Source organism: Oncorhynchus keta, chromosome 11, assembly GCF_023373465.1.
Source record: "Oncorhynchus keta strain PuntledgeMale-10-30-2019 chromosome 11, Oket_V2, whole genome shotgun sequence".
Taxonomy (NCBI): Eukaryota; Metazoa; Chordata; class Actinopteri; order Salmoniformes; family Salmonidae; genus Oncorhynchus; species Oncorhynchus keta.
In genome coordinates this window covers 18169600-18191976 of record NC_068431.1, presented here as the reverse complement: position 1 = coordinate 18191976, position 22377 = coordinate 18169600, and the positions used below count along the sequence as shown (strand labels likewise).

At 42.8% G+C, this 22377-nt stretch overlaps 1 protein-coding gene and 1 long non-coding RNA gene across 19 annotated transcripts in view; one reads left to right on the top strand and one right to left on the bottom strand.

Moving 5' to 3' along the window:
- Positions 1-3765: 3765 nt before the first annotated feature.
- Positions 3766-12284, bottom strand: LOC127933100 (uncharacterized). Its single transcript, XR_008147397.1, has 3 exons — positions 12098-12284; positions 5343-5476; positions 3766-3879 (listed from the first exon to the last, which is right to left on the bottom strand). It is a non-coding gene; the product is annotated as an uncharacterized LOC127933100 (long non-coding RNA).
- The window catches only part of LOC118389853 (CXADR-like membrane protein), a 119373-nt gene continuing 100804 nt past the window's right edge, over positions 3809-22377 (top strand). For all 18 annotated transcript variants that reach the window (XM_052529667.1, XM_052529660.1, XM_052529670.1 and 15 more), the window contains exon 1: positions 3809-4238. In XM_052529667.1, coding sequence (XP_052385627.1) covers positions 4208-4238 — 31 coding nt within the window. In that variant the 5' untranslated portion in view covers positions 3809-4207. The remainder of the gene's footprint in view (positions 4239-22377) is intronic.

The following is a 22377-nucleotide window of genomic DNA, read 5'->3' as shown; positions in this document are numbered from 1 at the left end:
TTCTTTGTCAAGAATAAGGACGGGTCACTGAAGCCATGCATAGACTTCTGTTGGTTGAATAGTATCACCGTCAGGAATAAGTATCCCTTGCCACTTATCAGTTCTGCTTTTGCCCCACTCCATGGTGCCACAGTATTTACTAAACTGGACCTTTGGAATGCCTACCATCTTGTCCGCATCAGAGAGGGAGATGAGTGGAAAACGGTGTTCAACACACCACTTGGACATTTTGAGGACCTCGTTTTGCCTTTTGGCCTAATGCCCCAGCTGTTTTTCAGGGCTTGTTGAAGGATGTCCTGAGGGATGTCATTGGGTGTTTTTGTTTTTGTCTATGTGGATTACATTCTTATTTTTTCGAAGAACATTGAGGCTCACAAGCAACACGTCCACCAAGTTCTCCAAAGGCTATTGGAGAATAAGCTTTTTGTCAAGGCTGAGAAATGTGTGTCATGTTTCCTCTCTCCTTCTTGGGTTACATTATTGCTCAAGGACAGCTATGAATGGACCCTGCCAAGATTAGGGCAGTCACAGGGGGGCCTGTGCCTACGAATCTGAAGCAGTTACAGCGTTTTCTGGGGTTTGCAAATTTTTATAGATGATTCATCCGTGACTACAGTCGTTTGGCAGCTCTAACCGCTCTCACCTCAACCTCTACTCGATTCCACTGGTTCCCAGAGGCAGAGGCAGTGTTCCGGGAAGCACCGCTTCACTTCTGCTCCAATCCTTACCCAGCCAGACCCAGAACACCAGTTCGTCCTCAAGGTGGACGCTTCCGACACCGGGGTAGGTGCAGTCCTGTCTCAACGTTCTCCCGCGGATCAGAAGTTCCATCCTTGTGCCTTCTTGTCCCGCAAGCTCTCACCTGCAGAGAGAAATTTTGACATAGGCAACCGGGAACTCTTAGCTGTTAAGCCGGCTCTTGAGGAGTGGCGTCACTGGTTAGAGGGTTCAGTACTTCCCTTCATTGTGTGGACGGATCATAAAAATCTAGCCTACATCCAGACCGCCAAAAGTCTCAACTCTCGGCAGGCCAGGTGGGCATTGTTTTTTGGAAGATTGAACTTCACACTCACTTGTCGCCCGGATCTAAGAATACCAAGCCTGATGCCCTCTCTCGACAGTTCATTGCAGAGTTCCAAGCCTGAGACCATTATGCCATCCTCCTGCATCGTTAGGCTCATGTAAGGCTCTGTTTGTGCCAGATTCAGTTTGTTCTGATGTTCTTCAATGGGCCCATTCTACTCACCTCACCTGTCACCCTGGCATAAACCGGACAGTCTCCTTCCTGCATCAGCGATTTTGGTGGCCCACCATGGAGAGAATTCATATCAGCCTGCTTCATCCTCTTCCCATACCTAGTCGCCCCTGGTCACACATAGCTTTGGACTTTGTCACTGGGCTTCCCCCATCAAATGGTAACTCAGTCATCCTCACTATTATTGACCGATTTTCTAAAGCGGCTCACTTTATTTCCCTCTCCAAGCTTCCATCCTGGCAGTATCTGGTGGACTGGGAAGGATACGGGCCTGAGTAGTGTCCCGTCGTCATAATCTAGATCCCTCCTTCTTACAGGATTTTTACACCTTACACCCAGACAAGACACCTTACACCCAGTCCGTAGAGAGGGGGGTACTGTCACATCTGCTACTGCTACAACTACGCCCTATGGTGTCCATCCGGTGTCGTCCTAACCTGCAGTTCTCTCTCTGTCTCTCTTTCTCTGTGTGTGGTTGGCGTCAGAGCAGATCCCTACCAGCATTCTTAAAATGAAGTGGTGATCCTAACTGACCTAAGATAGGGAATTCTGCATGTCCTTTAGTGATTACTGTTGTTGCCTTAGAGTACTCATTCTAATGGCTGCTGAGGTTGACAAGTCTTCTCAGCCTGAATAACTGATTGATGAATACCAGTTGGAGCTGAGTTGTCTGAGCCAATTAGAATTCAAAGTATAACCGTTTTGTCCAATGGTGGTGTACCAGTGACATCCTGTCCATTCCTGAATCCTTTGAAACGATTGGTGAGAGATCATGTCCAGTATGTAGACAAGTCTTTATGGTATGGCTGAGATAAGATCATCATCATCCTATAGACTGCTGAGGTTTGCTCTTGGTTTGGATATATCCCTGTCTCTGTCTGTGTGTGTGTATATATATATATATATCTCTCATGGTTTCACTTTTGACACTCTTGACAAAAACAATGAAGGAGATCATATTTGCTCTCTCTCGATTTTCACTTTTGTGCGCAATCATGACAGGAATGAAACGTGACTCCGGCGTTTCATCTGTTTGTCCAATGTAGATGAATGACTTTAAGGTCTGTTTAGAAATAATAGTTTTGTTATGTTTGTATAACCAAGAAGTAATTTGGCACTGTACTTTGTAATGATCGTTCCTAGCATTTTGGAATGGTTGCTATAATAAGTGAAGCTTTATTATTGGGAGAGATGGTAATGTCCTCAGCCATCATTGATCCACACTGAGAATCCCTGAGCAGGGGGAAAACATGAGGGCCAATATACCCTTGATTCATTTTTAATGAGCCCAGGTCTTTGTTCCACACTCTGCTATTTCAAGACAGATTCACAGTCAACACATTTAAGATCATGTTCAGCTTTTGTCTCGTTTATTCTGGTGGCGCTAGACTTCTCATCAGAAATGGACAGGGTGAAATTAAAAGCGATCTAGTAATTGCTAGAATGTGAAGTTATAGAACGATTTGACAATATGCCATGCGTACGGTGCCCATGTTATGACAGCCTCATTCTGTTGTGGCTAGATCGAAGACTGCGAGCTTGCCAGTCATTTGCAGTTTTATCAAGGATTTAGTAATCCAGCCATGACTGCTGTGCTTGCTCTGGTACACATCAGCAAAAGCAATACATCATAGGCCAAGCTGTGTGTGAGGAAATTCAATTCTGAAAATAAAAGTCACGAAGCAAGAACAAAATAACAATTGTATTGCCTGAATGGAACCCTGTGGAAAAACAAAGGAAGGACTGATAGATAGTAAAGCAGAGACAGAATGGCCATAGGCCAGTTCTGGCAAAGGCCAGATGAGCTGGTCCATTTTAGCCCAATGGGCCAGTCTAAATTGGGGGGTTTTGCACAGAATTATCATTATTTGGCTAATAATTAGCCATTTCTGGTCCCAATCAGCCCCTGTAGTGAAGTACTTTGGATGCCACTGTGATCTCCACTATGGGAGTCACCAGCAGCACCACTACTTACCCTTCCAATTCCCATTCAGCACCAACAGAGAAGGGGAATTACATACCCAAAAACAAGCAGAACAGGTACTGAAATGTTCAGTTGGTGACTCATAGATCAGGGTTGTCATTGCCCTCATTTCTAAATTAAGTAGATTGAATATTATCTTTTCCATAATTGGTATCTGAAAATGTAATCATCATCATCAATTTGTGCATATGATTTTACAGTGCTTGGTGATTAAAATATCATCAAATTAAACAAATACATATTTATATTTGAATGCTATATTTAACCAGGGAAGTTACATTGACATTTATTTTTAAAGTGAACCTGAACATGCATGTGGATATAGAGTGGTATTTGCCCCTTTCATAATGTTATTTGCTGTGCAAATCTCTATTTTTGTGAGGGCTTCGTTTGAGATCTCTCCACTGCAGTCACTCCAACTCCAGTGCTCTTTGTTCACGGTGATGTTGCTGTAGTACTGTACCTTGCAAATGTGATGAGTGGCCAATCATATTCGTGCTTCTTGTCCCGTAGGAAATGTGTTGGTGTGAAACCGCTCGCACTGGCACCGGAAGGGCATGTGTGCCGTGTACGCTCGCAACTGTAGAGGTCCCCCTTTTTCAGCGGGCTGCGCGCACAGCTATTGCACCCGCTTTTTATCCTGTGTAAAGAGGAGAGAGTGAGGGGGCTTATGTACGGATCCTGCACGACCGCAGACATGTATCCTCCGTGAAGTGTAGCGCAAGGCAACTCTAAGATACCGGGTGTTCTGCGAGAAACAATGAACATGTGCGGCTCTATTTCTGAATGAGCACAAGGACATGTGTGATATGCGTTGTAGCCTACCTATAGACCAACATCATTCGCACTATTCCAATTTCATTCAGATTTGAGGGCACCGGTATATGACTTAAACTCATTTTAGGGAAGAAAGAAGACGTGGTGTTCTGCTGGTTTTTGTGGAATTTTCGCTCCAGCTGAGAGTCGTGATGTCTGGCTCATTTCACACATTGTTCCTGGGTAAGTTCAGTGCATGAGCCACGCACCGTTATATTAATTAAATAAGAATGTGCCAAAGTGTAGCGCAATCCATGTTACCTGTGAACTAGCATAGTAGCTTATGCTTTATTCTGGGCTGTATAGCAATTTAGATGATAGGTAAGTGTGAATCAAAATAATATTTTACAATGCCGTCCCAGTTTAAAGATGTGTTAAAGATCTCCCCATTGCAAGAACCTTTCCACCCATCCCAAGCATATCTGAAAACGTAACTATTGTGTTTTTTGAAGCTCATTCAAATTAATGATAAATAATGTCGCCTAGACAATCATTACGAAGTCGATTTACATTTGCGTATTCATGAGTTCATGCATGTTCAAGTTGTCCTAAGGGTGATTATGAGCGTCCAACAGGTATTTTGAACACACCGTAAAATGTATATAGCTAGGCCTATTGTGTTTTTAGGCTTTTTTAAAGCTTATGTTGCCTATACAAGGTGATGAAGAAACAACTTGGAAAGATATCACAACTTATTACCATTATTTGGCTAATAATTAGCCATTTCTGGTCCCAATCAGCCCCTGTAGTGAAGTACTTTGGATGCCACTGTGATCTCCACTATGGGAGTCACCAGCAGCACCACTACTTACCCTTCCAATTCCCATTCAGCACCAACAGAGAAGGGGAATTACATACCCAAAAACAAGCAGAACAGGTACTGAAATGTTCAGTTGGTGACTCATAGATCAGGGTTGTCATTGCCCTCATTTCTAAATTAAGTAGATTGAATATTATCTTTTCCATAATTGGTATCTGAAAATGTAATCATCATCATCAATTTGTGCATATGATTTTACAGTGCTTGGTGATTAAAATATCATCAAAATTAAACAAATACATATTTCTATTTGAATGCTATATTTAACCAGGGAAGTCACATTGACATCTATTTTTAAAATGAACCTGAACATGCATGTGGATATAGAGTGGTATTTTGTCCCTTTCATAATGTTATAATATGCTGTGCAAATCTCTATTTGTGAGGGCTTCGTTTGAGATCTCTCCACTGCAGTCACTCCAACTCCAGTGCTCTTTGTTCACGGTGATGTTGCTGTAGTACTGTACCTTGCAAATGTGATGAGTGGGGCCAGTTGTACTGTTACAGGGGCCAGTTACATTAGACGTTATTGTTGTCATCATTTTCTTCACTGCAGGCATTAGCAGGCAAAATACCATGTTCATAATCATCATCGTTGCCACTGTCAAATAACGGAGGTAAAAAAAGAAAGATAGCAAAAATGAGTTATGTGAAAATTATTTCATACTCCACATTTAGGGGGGCCACAAGGGGGTCCATTATTGTTGTCACAGGGGCACTACCCCCCAGAACCGCCACTGACTCTAAGATACTGGGTGTTCTGCGAGGAAAAATAAAGAGATTTCAACCTTTCAAAAAGACAGCAATAAGTTTGTTGATTTCCCAATGTTATCATTATGCTTTCAACCATCTAAAGCACAACCAAATTCAAATTGGAATATGACAGATATGTTGTATTTAAAAAACAACTTAATGTGTTATCACTATGCTACATCTAATAGCACAACCAAATGACCTGGATTACAGTTGAGATTACATTAAACGTACATGCAAGTGACCAATGTTGCTCAAGATTCTGTGCAGATTATTACAGCTATTGTGAAGATCTCACAGACCTGCGACCTATGTATGCTATATTGAACATGCACACTTTCTATGATTACATAAGAAGACATACAGTGCCTTCAATAACTATTCATACCCCTTGATTTATTCCACATTTTGTTGTGTTACGGCCTGAATTGATAATGGATTAAATAAAAATACAAAAATTGTAAAAATGTAACCTTTATTTAACTAGGCAAGTCAGTTAAGAACACATTCTTATTTACAATGACAGCCTACCAGGGGAACTGCCTTGTTCAGGGGCAGAAGACAGATTTTTACCTTGTCAGCTCGGGGATTCGATCCCGCGCACTAATCACTAGCCCTACAGCTGCCCCAAATGGATTTCATCTTTCATCCATCTACGCACAATCTTTTGCAAATGTATTGAAAATGAAATGGAGAAACATCTCATTTACAGAAGTATTCACACCCCTGAGTCAATATTTTGTAGAAGCACCTTTGGCGGTGATTACAGATTTGAGTCATCTTGGCTATGTATGTATCAATTTTGCAGCTGGATTTGGGGATTTTCTCCCATTTTCCCTTGCAGATTTTATCAAGCTCTGTTAAGTTAGATGGGGAGTGGTGGTAAACAGCCATCTTAAAGTCTTTCCACAGATTTTCATTAGGGTTCAACGCTGGGCTTTGGCTTGGCCACTCAAGGACTTTGATATTCTTGTTCTGAAGCCATTCCAGCATTGTTTGGCTGTATGCTTGGGGTCATTGTCCGGGAACGTAAATCTTCACCCCAGCCTAAAGTAATTTGCACTCTGAAGCAGGTTCTCATTAAGGATTTGTCTGTATTCGGCTCCATTCATTGTTCCCTCTATCCTTACCAGTCTCCCAGTCCCTGCCGCTGAAAAGCATCCCCATAGCATGATTCTGCCACCACAATGAATCACGGAAGGGATGGTGTTAGACGGGTGTTGAGCTGTCCTGGTTTTCGCCAGACATAGCGCTTTGCATTCAGGCTAAATAGTACATTTTTTGTCTCATCAGACCACATCATCTTTTGCCTTATGGTCTCTGAGTCTTTCATGTGCATTTTTGAAAACTCCAGGCGTGCTTTCATGTGCCTTTTTCTCAGGAGTGGCTTCCGCCTGTCCACTCTCCCATAAAGCCCAGATTTGTGAAGTGCTGTACAGACTGTTGTCGTTCTGGCAGGTCCTCCCATCTCAGCCAAGGAACTGTGTAGTTCTATCAGAGTGGTCATTGTGTTCTTGGTCACGTCCCTGAACAAGATCCTTTTTGCCTGGTTGCCAAGTTTGGTCGGACGGACAGTTCTTGGCAGAGTCTGGGGAGTTCCATATTTATGCAATTTCCCAATGATGGAGACCACTGTGCTTTTGGAAACTTTCAACACACTACCAATTGTTTTATACCCTTCCCCAGATATATGCCTCATCACAAATCTCGGGGATCTACATGGCCTTTAAATTGTTTAACTTGGGTCAAACGTTTTCGGGCAGCCTTCCACAAGCTTCCCACAATACGTTGGGTGAATTTTGGCCCATTCCTCCTGACAGAGCTGGTGTAACTGAGTCCGGTTTGTAGGCCGCCTTGCTCGCACGCACTTTTTCAGTTCTGCCCAAAACATGTTCTATAGGATTGAGGTCAGGGCTTTGTGATGGCCACTCCAATACCTTGACTTTGTTGTCCTTAATTAAGCAATTTTGCAAGTATGCTTGGGGTCATTGTCCATTTGGAAGACCCATTTGTGAACAAGCTTTAACTTCCTGACTGATGTTGCTTCAATATATCCACATAATTTTCTCTCCTCATGATGCCATCTACTTTGTGAAGTGCACCAGTCCCTCCTGCAGCAAAGCACCCACACAACATGATGGTGCCACCCCCGTGCTTCATGGTTGGGATGGAGTTCTTCGGCTTGCAAGCTTCCCCCCTTTTTCCTCCAAACATAATGGTCATTATGGCCAAAAAGTTATATTTTTGTTTTATCAGACCGGAGGACATTTCTCCTAAAAGTACGATCTTTGTCCCCATGTGCAGATGCGAACCATAGTCTTTTTTTATGGCAGTTTTGGAGCAGTGGCTTATTCCTTGCTGAGTGGCCTTTCAGGTTATGTCGATATAGGACTCGTTTTACTGTGGATATAAGTACTTTTGAACCTGTTTCCTCCAGCATCTTCACAAGGTATTTTGCTGTTGTTCTGGGATTTATTTGCACTTTTCGCACCAAAGTACGTTAATCTCTAGGAGACAGAACGCGTCTCCTTCCTGAGCGGTATGACGGCTGCGTGGTCCCTTGGTGTTTATACTTGCGTGCTATTTCTTGTAAAGATGAATGTGGTACCTTCAGGCATTTGGAAATTGCTCCCAAGGATGAACCAGACTTGTGGAGGTCTACAATTGTTTTTCTGAGGTCTTGGCTGATTTGATTTTCCCATGATGTCAAGTAAAGAGGCACTGAGTTTGAAGGTAGGCCTTGAAAAACATCCACAAGTACACCTCCAATTGACTCAAACGTTGTCAATTAGCCTATCAGAAGCTTCTAAAGCCATGACATAATGTCTGCAATGTTGGGTTGTATTGGAGAGAGTCCCAGTCTTTAAATCATTTTCCACACACAGTCTGTGCCAGTATTTAGTTTTCATGCTAATGAGGGCCGAGAATCCACTCTCACATAGGTACGTGGTTCCAAAGGGCATCAGTGTCTTAGCAGAGCGATTTTCCATGGCAGGCTACTCTCAGCGCAGCCCTATCCAGAAATCTGGCAGTGGCTTCTGATTCAATTTAATTTTCACAGAACCGCTTGTTGCAATTTCGATGAGGATCTCTTGTTCAGATATCGGTAAGCAGCTGGAGGCAGGGCATGAAAAGGATAACGAATCCAGTTGTTTGCATTGTCCGTTCGCGATAGTACCTGCATAATTGTGCACCCATCTCACTCAGGTGCTTAGCTATATCACATTTGTCATTGTCCGTAAGCTTGAGTTCATTTGCACACAAAAACTCATACAATGATGGAAAGACCTGTGTGTAGTCCTTGTTAATGCAGACAGAAAAGAGCTCCAACTTCTTAACCATAGCCTCAGTTTTGTCCCGTACATTGAATATAGTTGTGGAGAGTCCCTGTAATCCTAGATTCAGATCATTCAGGTTAGAAAAAATATCACCCAGATAGGCTAGTCGAGTTTCATCACCCAGATAGGCTAGTCGTGTGAGATATACTCGTCATCATGCAAGCGGTCAGACAAGTGAAAATTATGGCCAGAAAAGAAAACGTAACTTTAATCTTGTCTCTCAAATTAAAAAACGTGTCTATTTTGCCCCTTGATAACCAGCGCACTTCTGTATATTGTAAAAGCGTTACATGGTCGCTACCCATATCATTGCATAATGCAGAAAATACAAGAGTTCAGGGGCCTTGCTTTAATAACAAATTTAAACATTTTCACTGGAGTGTCCAAAATGTCTTTCAAGCTGTCAGGCATTCCCTTGTCAGCAAGATCCTCTCAGAGGATGCTGCAGTGTACCTAACTGGTGTCGGGAGCAACTGCTTGCATTTCTGTTAGCATTCCACTATGTTTCCCTGTCATGGCTTTTGCTCCATCAGTTCAGATACCAACACATCTTGACGACCAAAGTCCATTTGATGTCACAAAGCTGTCCAGTACTTAAAACATATCCTCTCATGTTGTCCTGGTTTCCAGAAGGGGATGTCTTCCTTAATTGACCTCCATTAACATAACATATACCAGGAGCTGTGCCAGGCTCACCACGTCTGTTGACTCATCCAGCTGTAACGCGTATAATTCACTGGCTTGTATACGAAACAGTAATTGTTTGAAAACATCTCCTGCCATGTCACTGATGCGTTGTGAAACAGTGTTGTTTGATGAAGGCATTGTCTGTATAGTATTTTTGTCCTTTTCTCCCAGCATTGTTCCAGCCATATCCACGACAGCAGAAAGAATGAAGTTCTCCACAATAGTATGGGGCTTGCCTGTCTTAGCCTCTCGGTAGTTCACCATATAAGACTCTTCTAGCCCCTTCTTATTCATAGTATCTGTTGCTTTTATACATGTCTTACTACTTGAAAGTCGTCTTTATTCTCACTCACACTACGCTCTGTAGTGCCTTGCGGTCGGAGGCCAAGCAGTTGCCATACCAGACAGTGATGCAACCAGTCAGGATGCTCTCGATGGTGCAGCTGTAGAACCTTTTGAGGATCTGAGGACCTATGCCAAATCTTTTCAGTCTCCTGAGGGGGAATAGGTTTTGTCGTGCCCATTTCACGACTGTCATGGTGTGCTTGGACCATGTTAGTTTGTTGGTGATGTGGACACCAAGGAGCTTGAAGCTCTCAACCTGCTCCACTTCAGCCCCGTTGATGAGAATGGGGGCGTGCTCGGTCCTCTTTTTCCTGTAGTCTACAATCATCTCCTTTGTCTTGATCACATTGAGGGAGAGGTTGTTTTCCTGGCACCACATGGCCAGGTCTCCGACCTCCTCCCTATAGGCAGTCTCTTTGTTGTCAGTGATCATGCCTACCACTGTTGTGTCATTGGCAAATTCAATGATGGTGTTGGAGTCGTGCCTGGCCGTACAGTCATGATTGAACAGGGAGTACAGGAGGGGGCTGAGCACGGACCTCTGAGGGGCCCCTGTGTTGAGGATAATCGGGGGGGATGTGTTGTTACCTACCCTTACCACCTGGGGGCGGCCCGTCAGGATGTCCAGGATCCAGTTGCAGAGGGAGGTGTTCAGTCCCTGGGTCCTTAGGTTATTGGTGAGCTTTGAGGGCACTATGGTGTTGAACGCTGAGCTGTAGTCAATGAATAGCATTCTCACAATAGCAAATTGGAGTGGGTCTAGGATTTCTGGGATGATGGTGTTGCTGTGAGCCATGACCAGCCTTTCAAAGAACTTAATGGCTACAGACGTGAGTGCCACGGGTCAGTAGTCATTTAGGCAGGTTACCTTAGTGTTCTTGGGGCCAGGCACTGTGGTGGACTGCTTAAAACATGTTTGTATTACAGACTCGGACAGGGAGAGGTTGAAAATGTCAGTGAAGACACTTGCTAGTTGGTCAGCGCATGCGCACAGTACACGTCCTGGTAATCCGTCTGGCCCTGCAGTCTTGTGAATGTTGACCTGTCTAAAGGTCTTACTCACATTGGCTGCGGAGAACGTGATCACACAGTCTTCCGGTACAGCTGGTGCTCTCATGCATGTTTCAATGTTATTTCCCTCGAAGCAAGCACAGAAGTAGTTTAGCTTGTCCGGTCGGCTCGTGTCACTGGGCAACTGTGCTTCCCTTTGTAGTCTGTAATGCTTTGAAGGCCCTGCCACGTTCGACTAGCGTCAGAGCCGGTGTAGTATGACTCAATCTTAGTCCTATATTGATGCTTTGCCTGTTTGATGGTTCATCGGAGGGCATAGCGGGATTTCTTATAAGCTTCCGGGTTAGAGTCCTGCTCCTTGAAAGCGGCAGCTCTAGCCTTTAGTTCAGTGCGGATGCTGCCTGTAATCCATGGCTTCTGGTTGGGGTATGTACGTACGGTCACTGTGGGGACGATGTCGTCAATGCACTTATTGATGAATCCAATGACAGATGTGGTGTACTCCTCATTGCCATTGGAGGAATCCCGGAACATATTCCAGTCTGTGCAAAACAGTCCTAAAGTTTAGCATCTGCTTCATCTGAACACTTTTTTATTGATCTAGTCACTGGTGCTTCCTGCTTACATTTTGGCTTGTAAGCAGGAATCGGGAGGATGGAATTATGGTCAGATTTGCCAAATGGAGTGCGAGGGAGAGCTTTGTATGCATCTCTGTGTGTGGAGTATAGGTAGTCCAGAGACATTTTCTCTCTGGTTGCACATTTAACATGCTGATAGAAATTTGGTATAACTGATTTAAGTTTCCCTGCATTAAAGTCCCTGGCTACTTGGAGCGCTGCCTCCGGTCTCGTTTTCTTGTTTGGTTTTGGCGGAATACAGCTCATTCAATGCTATCTTAGTGCCATCCTCTGACTGTGGTGGTATGTAAACAGCTACAACGAATACAGATGAAAACTCTCTCGGTAGGTAGTGTGGTCTGCAGAGTTTCATGAGAAACTCCTCAGGCAAGCAATAGCTCAAGATTTCCTTTGATATCGTGCACCAGCTGTTGTTTACAAAAATACATAGACCGCCGCCCCTTGTCTTACCAGACGCCGCTGTTCTATCGTATAACCAGCCAGCTGTATGTTGATATTGTCGTTGTTCAGCCACGACTCCGTTTTCTTTTATTGTCCAAAGATTGCATGTTTGCTAGCAGACGGAAGTGGGGGTTTATACAATCGCCTCCGACTTCTCAGAAGACAGCCCGCTCTCCGGTCTCTCTTTCTCCGCCTCCTCTTCATGCAGATCACTGGGGTCGGGGCCTGTTCCCGAGGGAGCCGTATATCCTCCGCCTCGGGCTCGTCAGAGTTGTGAAAGAAGAAAAAGGATTCTGCTAGTCCGTGGTGAGTAATCACAGTCCTGATGTCTAGAAGTTATTTTCTGTCATTTAAATTTTCTTTTTTAATTTCAGCTTTATTTAACCAGGTTAGCTAGTTGAGAACAAGTTCTCATTTACAACTGCGACCTGGCCAAGATAACGCAAAGCAGTTTGACAGAAACAACAACACAGAGTTACACATGAAATAAACAAGCGTACAGTCAATAACTCAATAGAAAAAAAAGAACGTCTATATACAGTGTGTGCAAATGGCATGAGGAAGTATGGCAATAAATAGGCCATAGTAGCAAATAGACGTTAGCGGCAACAATATGTACAAATAGAGTAAAGAAATTATAATAAGTTACAAACATCGCAGATAAACGAACAAAAAACACAATCGGTTGGGGTCATGTGAAACATCAGCATTCTGCTCCGGCGCCATTTTACACAAGTGTGATTCATAACTTGTGAACAATACATGGTAAAGACATAGGGTTTGGACTATTGTTTTTTTTTATGCAATTCTCCATTGAATTAATATATTTTTTTGGAAACATTGAATTAAATCATTTCATGGGTGAACACCCTATAGACTACAGTTTTAGGTATTTGCTGCAACTTAAGTAATCTCATCCAAGAAGGCTATAGTTAGGCCTAGGCTATAGCCTACTTATTGACTTAGAAAACTACTTTTTTTCATTATCATGTGAAATGTTTTACATTCATATGGGATTCAGCAATACGAAAGTAAGTAATGTTAGTCATCCTGAAAGTCCTCCTGAACTATGTTGTTTGTGTGTTTGTCATCAGGTCATGCCTACAGACACGTGTGTGGTAATGTCCCAATCTCGCTGAACCGTCAGGAGAGACCAAGAGCGGGGCACGTCACCACAATTAGCCTGCTTGTCCATAGGGTGATGAGACTGAATGTTCATTAGTTGCATCATTGCAGTGAGTTAGACAAGCCATGCAGCCCGGCCCAAGCGGCAGAAACTACACGGTTTCATGATATAGTCAGTTTGCCTTGGAGCATTTCAAACCAAACAAGTTGGCTAGTCAGTGAGGGAAAAAAAACATTTGGGGAAAGTTCATCCAACCTTGTCATTTATGAGTTTGGTCACAGAACTGTATGTAAGCCTAAGTATGTTTTTAACAAGTAATTCAACTTGTGCCTTTGATACATCCCTGACAATAGCCTATAATATTAAACTAGGCTATAAAGTACATCTGAATGAGCTAACAAACTCTTTCAGTGTATAGGACAGCCTAGATATTATAGAATGATTAATGATCTTGTCGTAATTCACTCTATGGCTAGTCATAGTCTCACACCTCAGGAGGAGATATCCAAACAGTGCTAAATGTTATTATTATCCATTACATCCAATATCCTCCAACCAATGTTTCCTCTCAATTTTTGGTGGTACTGAGCAAATTTCAAGTCTTGAACGTTGTGAAATTTCTGTGGAACTTCAAGTACGTTTACTGTGAGCACTGAGGCTGTACCCACTTTACAGATACAGTTTCAGACAGGGGTCAAATAGGCTACTGTGGTTATTTGATCATAATGTAGGCCTAACATCAAAAACAATGGAGAGAAGGCATCCCATAACATTTTAACATGGAAATAGCTGTTCTATCATTCAGCCTACAGAAGCAGCCAATGTGTGGTGTTCAATGTATGCCTACATTCCATTAGACTTTTGAATAGAAGAATAGCCTGTTAATCCACTTGTCCTTCAGACAAGGAGGTGTCTGAAAATATTGTTGTGTTGTTGATGATGCAAGAAACCACTTTACAAAATAAAATGCATTATTATTCCCATACCATTATTACAGAAAATCAGCCAAATTATGCTACCCTCTGCCTATTGGCTACTTATCTTATTTAAGCCCGTCTCAAAATACAACACTGCCCTTTTAAGGCAAATACAAACTATTTACCCGACTCGCTTTTCAAATATGTATAGAAATGTACACACGTTTTGTGCTCTTGTAGGAAGCAACCCCCCCCCCCTTATTGCTGACTACAAATGATCTATAACTGGTATAATAACTCACTAACTAGCAAAGGATATGAACAGATGTGCACACGTGGCTGCATGCAGCTCCCGCTTTGATCTCAAAACAGGCGCATCCAGGTCAAAGTGAACGGCACAGATCCATATATGGCAATGGTGTATTTGCATATAGGCCTACTGCAGTTCTGATTGGTTATGCTGCACCGGTCTGTGTAGGTCTGTGTAGAGTACTGGCTAAGTGGTTCGTGTCAATGCAATAGAATCCTACTCAGATGCGTTCTGCCTACAACAAAATCTCTGCATAGTTTGTTTTGCATACTAAGTCTTGCACAGTTGGTTTTGTTTCGGTATGTTCCATTGAAAGGGGTTAATATTGCGTTGATTCGATAACAATTCTCAAAGTAAAGGGAACATTGATAGTGTTAACTAAAGGGGAAAACTCGCGAAAGTTGAGTGAAGTTGAATCTCGTGCTTCTCTCCTCAGGCTGAAATTTCTTCTGAGAGGCAGTCTCGGTTCCCACCCACAGTGCAGCTTAGAAGGAACAAAACTAATGATCAGAAAAATACAATGAAGTACAGTGTAAGAAGCATTTCACATTGAATCCTCTTGTGACATCCATTTTGGAACAAGCTGAAAGCTTCCAATGGAAAACATTTTTAGATGACTGACTGGAATGGTGAATAACCCTGGCACTGTTCATGTGTCAGAGAGCTGATGGGGAAAATGAGTCTTCTTTCTCCTTGCAGTCAGTGTTGCTCCCCAGTCAGTTCATCCCTCGGATTTGTCTTTTTGCCCATTGGCTTGTTAACGTTTCACACTCTATTTTTAGAACACTTAGATTTGGACCTTTTACGATTCTTGATTTTTCTCTTTCTTCATCCCTCTTTCCATTCCAAATAATCCACATATGAAATATCACACTTCTAGGAATGGAGTCCCACAGCTCACACATTACCATGCCTCATAGAATGACCTATCCTGCAACATAGCCTACATGCATGTGTATAAACCCCTTCATGTGATCTATCAAGATGAATGCAAACAGTGATTTTAAAACCATATCTGTCCCCTATTCTAGGTTATATTTAGACTGAACCTCCAGGGGCAGGCAAAGTATCTGTCAAATGTGGAGATGAGGTTAGGGAGTGACATGTTGCTGTGCTCTGGCCTCATCTCTCTCTTTTTCTTTCTTTCTCCCTCTCTCTCTCTCTCTCTCTCTCGCTCTCTCTCTTTCTCTGTTCTCTCTCTCTGTCCTCTTTCACTCTCTCTCGCTCTCTCTTTCTCTCTACTCCATTCTCTCCCTCATTCTTTCTCTCCCTCTCTTTCTGTCTCTCTCAGTGGAAGCTGCAATCAAGTGGATCTAGATAGGGGCTCTGTTTTCTTTCTTACAGTGAGATATTCGTCGACTTTGCCACGGAGGCGCTCCCTCTCACGCACACACCATCTCCTCTCCAAGTCAATTAGTCACCTTGCACTCCACGTTAGCGCTAGCTAGCGTCTTGCTCAGATGCTCACATCAGACCAGCCCACTGGTGTGACATGTCAACTCAGCAGAGCTAGTGGAATATTGAAGGTCCTCTTAAAGGTCCTCGTCTTGTCCCAGTTGAATTAAATGCATATTGCACAATTGGCCTATGGAGGAATTCTTTTTTGGATTTTGGCTGCAATCAAAATAGGAATAATCATAATACTAGTGACAAATGGGAAAATCTATAAAACCTACAGTCTGTGCTTGATTCTGAAGTAGTTTCCTCTGGTTCATTATACATCTCATTAGAAGTGTTGTTGGAGGAGTTTGTGCTCTAGACTGTAATCCTGACTCCTGACTGCTCATGCCTCTGCTGTATTGCTGTGGTGGTAAACAACATCTCTCACCCAGGCCACCTCTGTGCCTGAGATGAGTGTTTCTCTGTGGTGGCTGAACTAAACAGTGGTGATGGCGCGTGGAGAGGATGAGGTGGTGGTGGGGGGCTCAGTGTTAATTAGAAGAGAGCTGCACAACAGGGGGCACACACCACCTCACTGAGAGTCACTTCAGCCGGCTGACAGAAATCACAGTGGCTGACAGAAATCACAGTGACACCGCTGCTGCCGGACTCCCCTGCCCCCCTGCCCACCTTTAGCCCATCACAGCCAAACATGCGGCAGGCAACTACCTCCCTTGGCACTAGTCTCAAATAGCATGAATGGAGAGAGGAATGGATAGCCTATGAGAGATGAGCCAAACTTGTTGAAACTGGAGGCCAGTAACACTGGCATGCACTGACTACAATTTTCTGGTGATAACTTTATCCCAGTAGAATGGTGACATATGTCACAAGATTACCTTATTAAAATCTGCTTTAGTTCCTTATGTCGTTCATCTATCCTGTTCTGGTCTTGAATGGGCTTTATTGTGTAGGTGGAAAGATGCTATGCATCATTTGTTTGATTTAAAGTTCATTCACATGCCCCATACGGTTTATTCTCAGCTTATGTAACCTAATCATAATTACATGTATGGTTGCCCTGGACAATGCCTGGTATGGAATTCATGCTCTGCACAAATTGTAGCAATTCGATGGATGCTTTGTACTTGTATCTTTCTTTTTCTTCCATAAAAGCACTTCTAGTTATTTTAACATGTCTAGTGTTTGTTGTCTCTTATTGTCTCTGTGTCCTGTGTCATGATGTTGGCCTGGGGGTAGGTTTATGACAGTCAAAAATACCTCTTTCCCCTTTTTTCCTCTCTCTACCCTACTGATGTGAAATTTGAAAACCCCTTGGTTAACATAGAGATTCTGGGAACATCAGAAGGTGGGGGGAAATGAACTATATTCTGGTAATCCGACCAATTGAACAATTGAACATATGCGGTGGTACTTAATGAATATGATGTTGGTTCAGTTGTCATCTGATGATCCTCAATGATAGGAGGACATAAACTCTACAGTGTACAGTCTACACATCAGAGTTATCGGATTCACATGTCAATTGTTGTTCAATTTAAATGTTTGAATATAAAATTATTGGTGAAAAAATTAAATGTAATTTTAGCTTCCAATGAGAGATTTGGGTTTTCATAAGGTTAGAGCTCTGCTCAATCAGTGACCCGCCCCTGCGAAGAGACATGGGCTGTAGACTGTAAACACGCCCGTCTCCCTCCACTATATAAGCCCTTGACGACAATATAACCTCCGGTTCCAAGTACGTGAGGGCTGCAGCCTCTGCGTTAAAAGGACTAACATGTCAACTACAGAACTAAGCCAACCTCAGCGTGAGCTTTGGTTGTGAATGGTATGAACTTTGATCTCTTATTCACTACAGAAGTGATACCTCCTAGCCGTTGAGTTAGCAACAGCAGCTGCAAAGGAAAGAACAGACAGAGTATCCCGTCTATCACACAACGACGTTACTACAACTTATCCAATTGACCACCAGAGACATTCTTCAAAAGTCTCGGTTTGGCAACACGGCCTTCCATCTACCACCAACCTACCGAAACGCAGCCCAGAGTAAATATTTATTGCATTTTCCTTTTCCAAATGAGCGGTAATTTATAATGGATAAGAGACTGTATTTACGATAGCACAGCTTCTCCCTTTGTCCCTCAGTCTTCCCGTTCTTTCACTCAAACCCAGACCCTTTTCTTTTGTGTAACCAGCTGTCATATCTGTTCCGCCCGCTAGGGACGTTTTCCTTTATGATGTAATTTGTGATCAAGGTATGATTCATTATTTGTATATGTAATTCTGTGTGATTAGTTGGGTATTTAGTAAATAAATAATTAAACCCAATTTTGTATTGCTGATTCAACTTGTTAGCCAGGGTTCGTGAAGATAACCAAGAATTTACAACTTTCAGATGAGACTGAATTAAGGTGACGATTAATATTGACTGCTATTGATGTAAAATATTTTAAGAGTTTAAGTGTTTATTCGGGAAGATAACAGCTCTATAAATATTATTTCATGGTGCCCCGACTCTCTAGTTAAATACATTTACATGATTAGCTCAATCAGCTAATATTAATTACGGAGAAAGGATTTTATAGAATAGCATGTCATATCACTTAATCCGGCATAGCCAAAGACACGACACCTGTTAAAATGTATTTAATGTCTTTACTCAATTGTGTGACTTGTCTTTTTTGTTAGTCATTTTTGGGTCATGATTGCGGTCTTGTCTCATTGCTGAAACTCCCAGAAGGGCTCAGGAGAGGCGAAGGATGAGTCATGCTTCATCAGTCGAAACATGACCCGCCAAGCCATGCTTCTTAACACCTGCTCGTTTAATCCAGAAGCCAGCTGCACCAATGTGTCGGAGGAAACACTGTTCATCTGACGACCAGCTCAGCCTGCAGGTGCCCGGCCCGCCACAAGGAGTCGCTAGAGCGCGATGAGCCAGGTAAAGCCCCCCCGGGCGAACCAACCCGAGGCTGTAGTGATGCCGCAACACTACAATGCAGTGCCTGGGGCTGCTGTGCCACTCGGAAGGCCTGTGTGGCTGTCTTTTAATATCAACTCAACTAGTCTTAAGTCTGTAAACTATTTTGTTTTGTGTGTATGAACACCAAGTAGGTTAGCTGTCATCATGGCGTCAGCAAATGGGGATCCCAGTAAATAATACACTTGTTCTTGTAGTACTAGGGCTGTGACGGTCACAAACTTTTGTCAGCCGGTGATTGTCAAGCAAATAACTGTCGGTCTCACAATAATTGACAGCTAATTAACAAAAACACATAGCATCTCCTGGCTTCCACAAGCCACTGATGCAGACCTTTGGAACATGTACATTTTTAAAAGTCTAATAAATCCATGTAATATAGCATACGCCTTCACAATAAATACATCATTTATTTTAGACAGGTCTAAAGAGAAAATGTAGTCTATTTCAGAAGAACAGAATAGCATACTGAGTTGTCCTTATGTTAATGTCACACCTACTCCCGCTCCCTCCCTCCTGCGCTCAACGTCACAGGTCTACTAACCACCGGTCCTGGCAACTATATTACGCACACCTGTTCCCCATAATTACGCACACCTGGTCATCAGTTTCTCCTTGATTCTTACCCTTTATTTAGCCCTCACATGTCATCAGGTATTATTGTTTTCTCTCACGTTCAGTATGCTTCTCATGTTGGTTCATTTGTATCCTTCCATTATTAAACTCACCTTCTGTACCTGCTTCCTGACTCCCGGCATATACGTTACAGAATACTACCTCAAAATATGGAAGCAGCGGAGGATAAAACCAACTTCCAGATGGTCAACGAACAGGGTCATCTACTCCACCAACACCAGCTGACGTAACTAGGTATGGCCATGGAGGAGGCCTCCTACCATGGATTGTCACAATGAGCCAATCCCCCAGTCTGCTCAGCCGTCCGCCCAGGTCAGCGATGCCCAACTGTTCCTTTTGGAGAAGTATGACGGTACCCCATCGAAATTCCATGGCTTCCTAGGTCGAATCTGGCTTTGCCAAATGTCTGTAAACTACACTAGTTAATTTAGCAGACAAGATTTGCTTAGAATTCCGTGGCATTATTTTATAGTATGAAGAATACAATTTAACAAAGCTGAATAAAATATAAATATTTTCTCCAAATGATTTGAGGGAGTGCACACATACGGCTATTCTGTGTTGAGTGGTTAACAAAGAAAAGGTACTCCTACATGCTTAATTTAGAGTTATTCATGTAACTTTAGTTGTCCGGGCCTCCTGAATGGGCAGTGGTCTAAAGCACTGCACCGCAGTGCTAGCTGTGCCACTAGAGCTCTTGGTTCGAGTCCAGGCTCTGTCGCAGCCGGCCGCGACAAGGAGGCTCATGTGGTGGCGCAATTGGCCCAGCGTCATCCGGGTTAGGAGAGGATTTGGCCGGCAGGGATGTTGCTGTCCCTTCGCATACTAGCGACTCTTGTGGCGGGCTGGGTACAATGCATGCTGACACGGTTACCAGGTGTACAATGTTTCCTCCGACACATTGGTCCGACACATTGGTGCGGGTTAAGCAAGCTTTGTGTCAAGAAGCAATGCTGCTTGGCTGGGTTGTGTTTCGGAGGACGCATGGCTCTCGACCTTTGCCTCTCCTGAGTCTGTACGGGAGTTGCAGCGATGGGACAGGACTGTAAATACCAATTGGATACCATGAAATTCGGGAGAAAAAGGGGTCAAAAAATACATTTATTAATGATGCGACTCTAATGAGGATTTGAAAAAAGTTGTTTGAAAGGCATGAGCTGTGCTTTGTTTTTTTCGCAGGTTGTACACACTTCATTAGTCTGTCATTCACACTTCGACAAGCACTTGATAATGCCTCTAATTTCACGGCAGCATCCCCTTTGTGGCCATAATGCATAATCCATGCAACTGCGCGCATTCTTATCCAATTCCAAGGTGCATATTGAAGATATTTGAAGAATTGTCCACATTTACTTTTCTTACCTAGTTAAATAAAGGGAAATATATAAATAAAATAAGTGCAGCAATGTGCAGTAAGCTGTAAGACATTCGTGGCAAAACATCATTATCGAAAGTGGCTGAAAATGCAATTATACATGTAATACTTTTATTAGATGGTGCATTTTTATGGTGAAAATGATATAATCCAAACTTGAAACTCACACGCTACTTATCAAATCAAGTTTATTTATATAGCCCTTCTTACATCAGCTGATATCTCAAAGTGCTGTACAGAAACCCAGCCTAAAACCCCAAACAGCAAGCAATGCAGGTGTAGAACCACGGTGGCTAGGAAAAACTCCCTAGAAAGGCCAAAACCTAGGAAAAAACTTAGAGAGGAACCAGGCTATGTAGGGTGGCCAGTCCTCTTCTGGCTGTGCCGGGTGGAGATTATAACAGAATATGGCCAAGATGTTCAAATGTTCATAAATGACCAGCATGGTCAAATAATAATAATCACATTAGTTGTCGAGGGTGCAATAGGTCAGCAACTCAGGAGTAAATGTCAGTTGGCTTTTCATAGCTGACTTATGTATGCCAGTTAGGCTGTAAACTCCTTGTAAAGTGGATTGTTGTGCTTAATTTGGACACTTTAGTTGTGATGCAAACCTTATCAAAACATATAGGCCTATGGGCTAGGCTACATGAGGTGTGCTAGGCTACGTGAGATGTGTGACTATGCTTTTTAAAAAGTTTCATAAAAAAGGCTGTTTCTTATGCTGTGGGCATCATTCACAAGTGATAATATATCATTCACAAGTGATAGGCTAATATTGTCACGCATCAGACTATTATTGATATACTCTTGTTTTTACATATACTAAATAATATATGTGTGAAATTAGTTTTGAATTAGAATGGACCATTATCATACACCTGTCTCGAAACAGGGGCAGCGGGGGAAAATACATGTCATCTATGCACTTAAATAGAGGATGGAGAAGGATTTTCCCATGGTTCATTTTCATGCCAGCCAGGTAGGCTGTTTTTAAAGAGAAGCAATGGGCTTAATATTAGGAAAGTTGAGAAATAAATATAGTAGGCCTAGCCTATAGACAGCTGATGAGATTCACACACCATCACTCTGTTTTCTTGCGCAATTGCATAGCCTATTAAAATGTTGCGCAACATGAACTCATGGGCTCTAATGAAGTGTTTGATTAGATTTTTGAACACATTTGCGTTGATGTCAGAGTGATTAGAGGGACACTAGTGTGCTTGAGTACCAGGCAGTTAGCAAGTTTGGTATGCTGCTAATGACCATCAGCAACATCAGAGCTTGGAGAAGCCTAATTACAGTGACTAAATGGTCACATGAAATTTGACTGCCTTCATGACTAGTGACCGCAGGTGTTAGCGGTAATGCGCCCCACAACAGCCCTACCTGTGACCCACTAACCAAACCTCACTGTGAGCTGTGAGTGATTAAATTACAACCAGATTTACAGTACTTAAGCGTTGAGAGATGTTTTTTTTTATGGTTTGAGTTTACTGTAATTCAAACCATATCCACATCTTGCTTTCATGAGCTAATATTCCCTT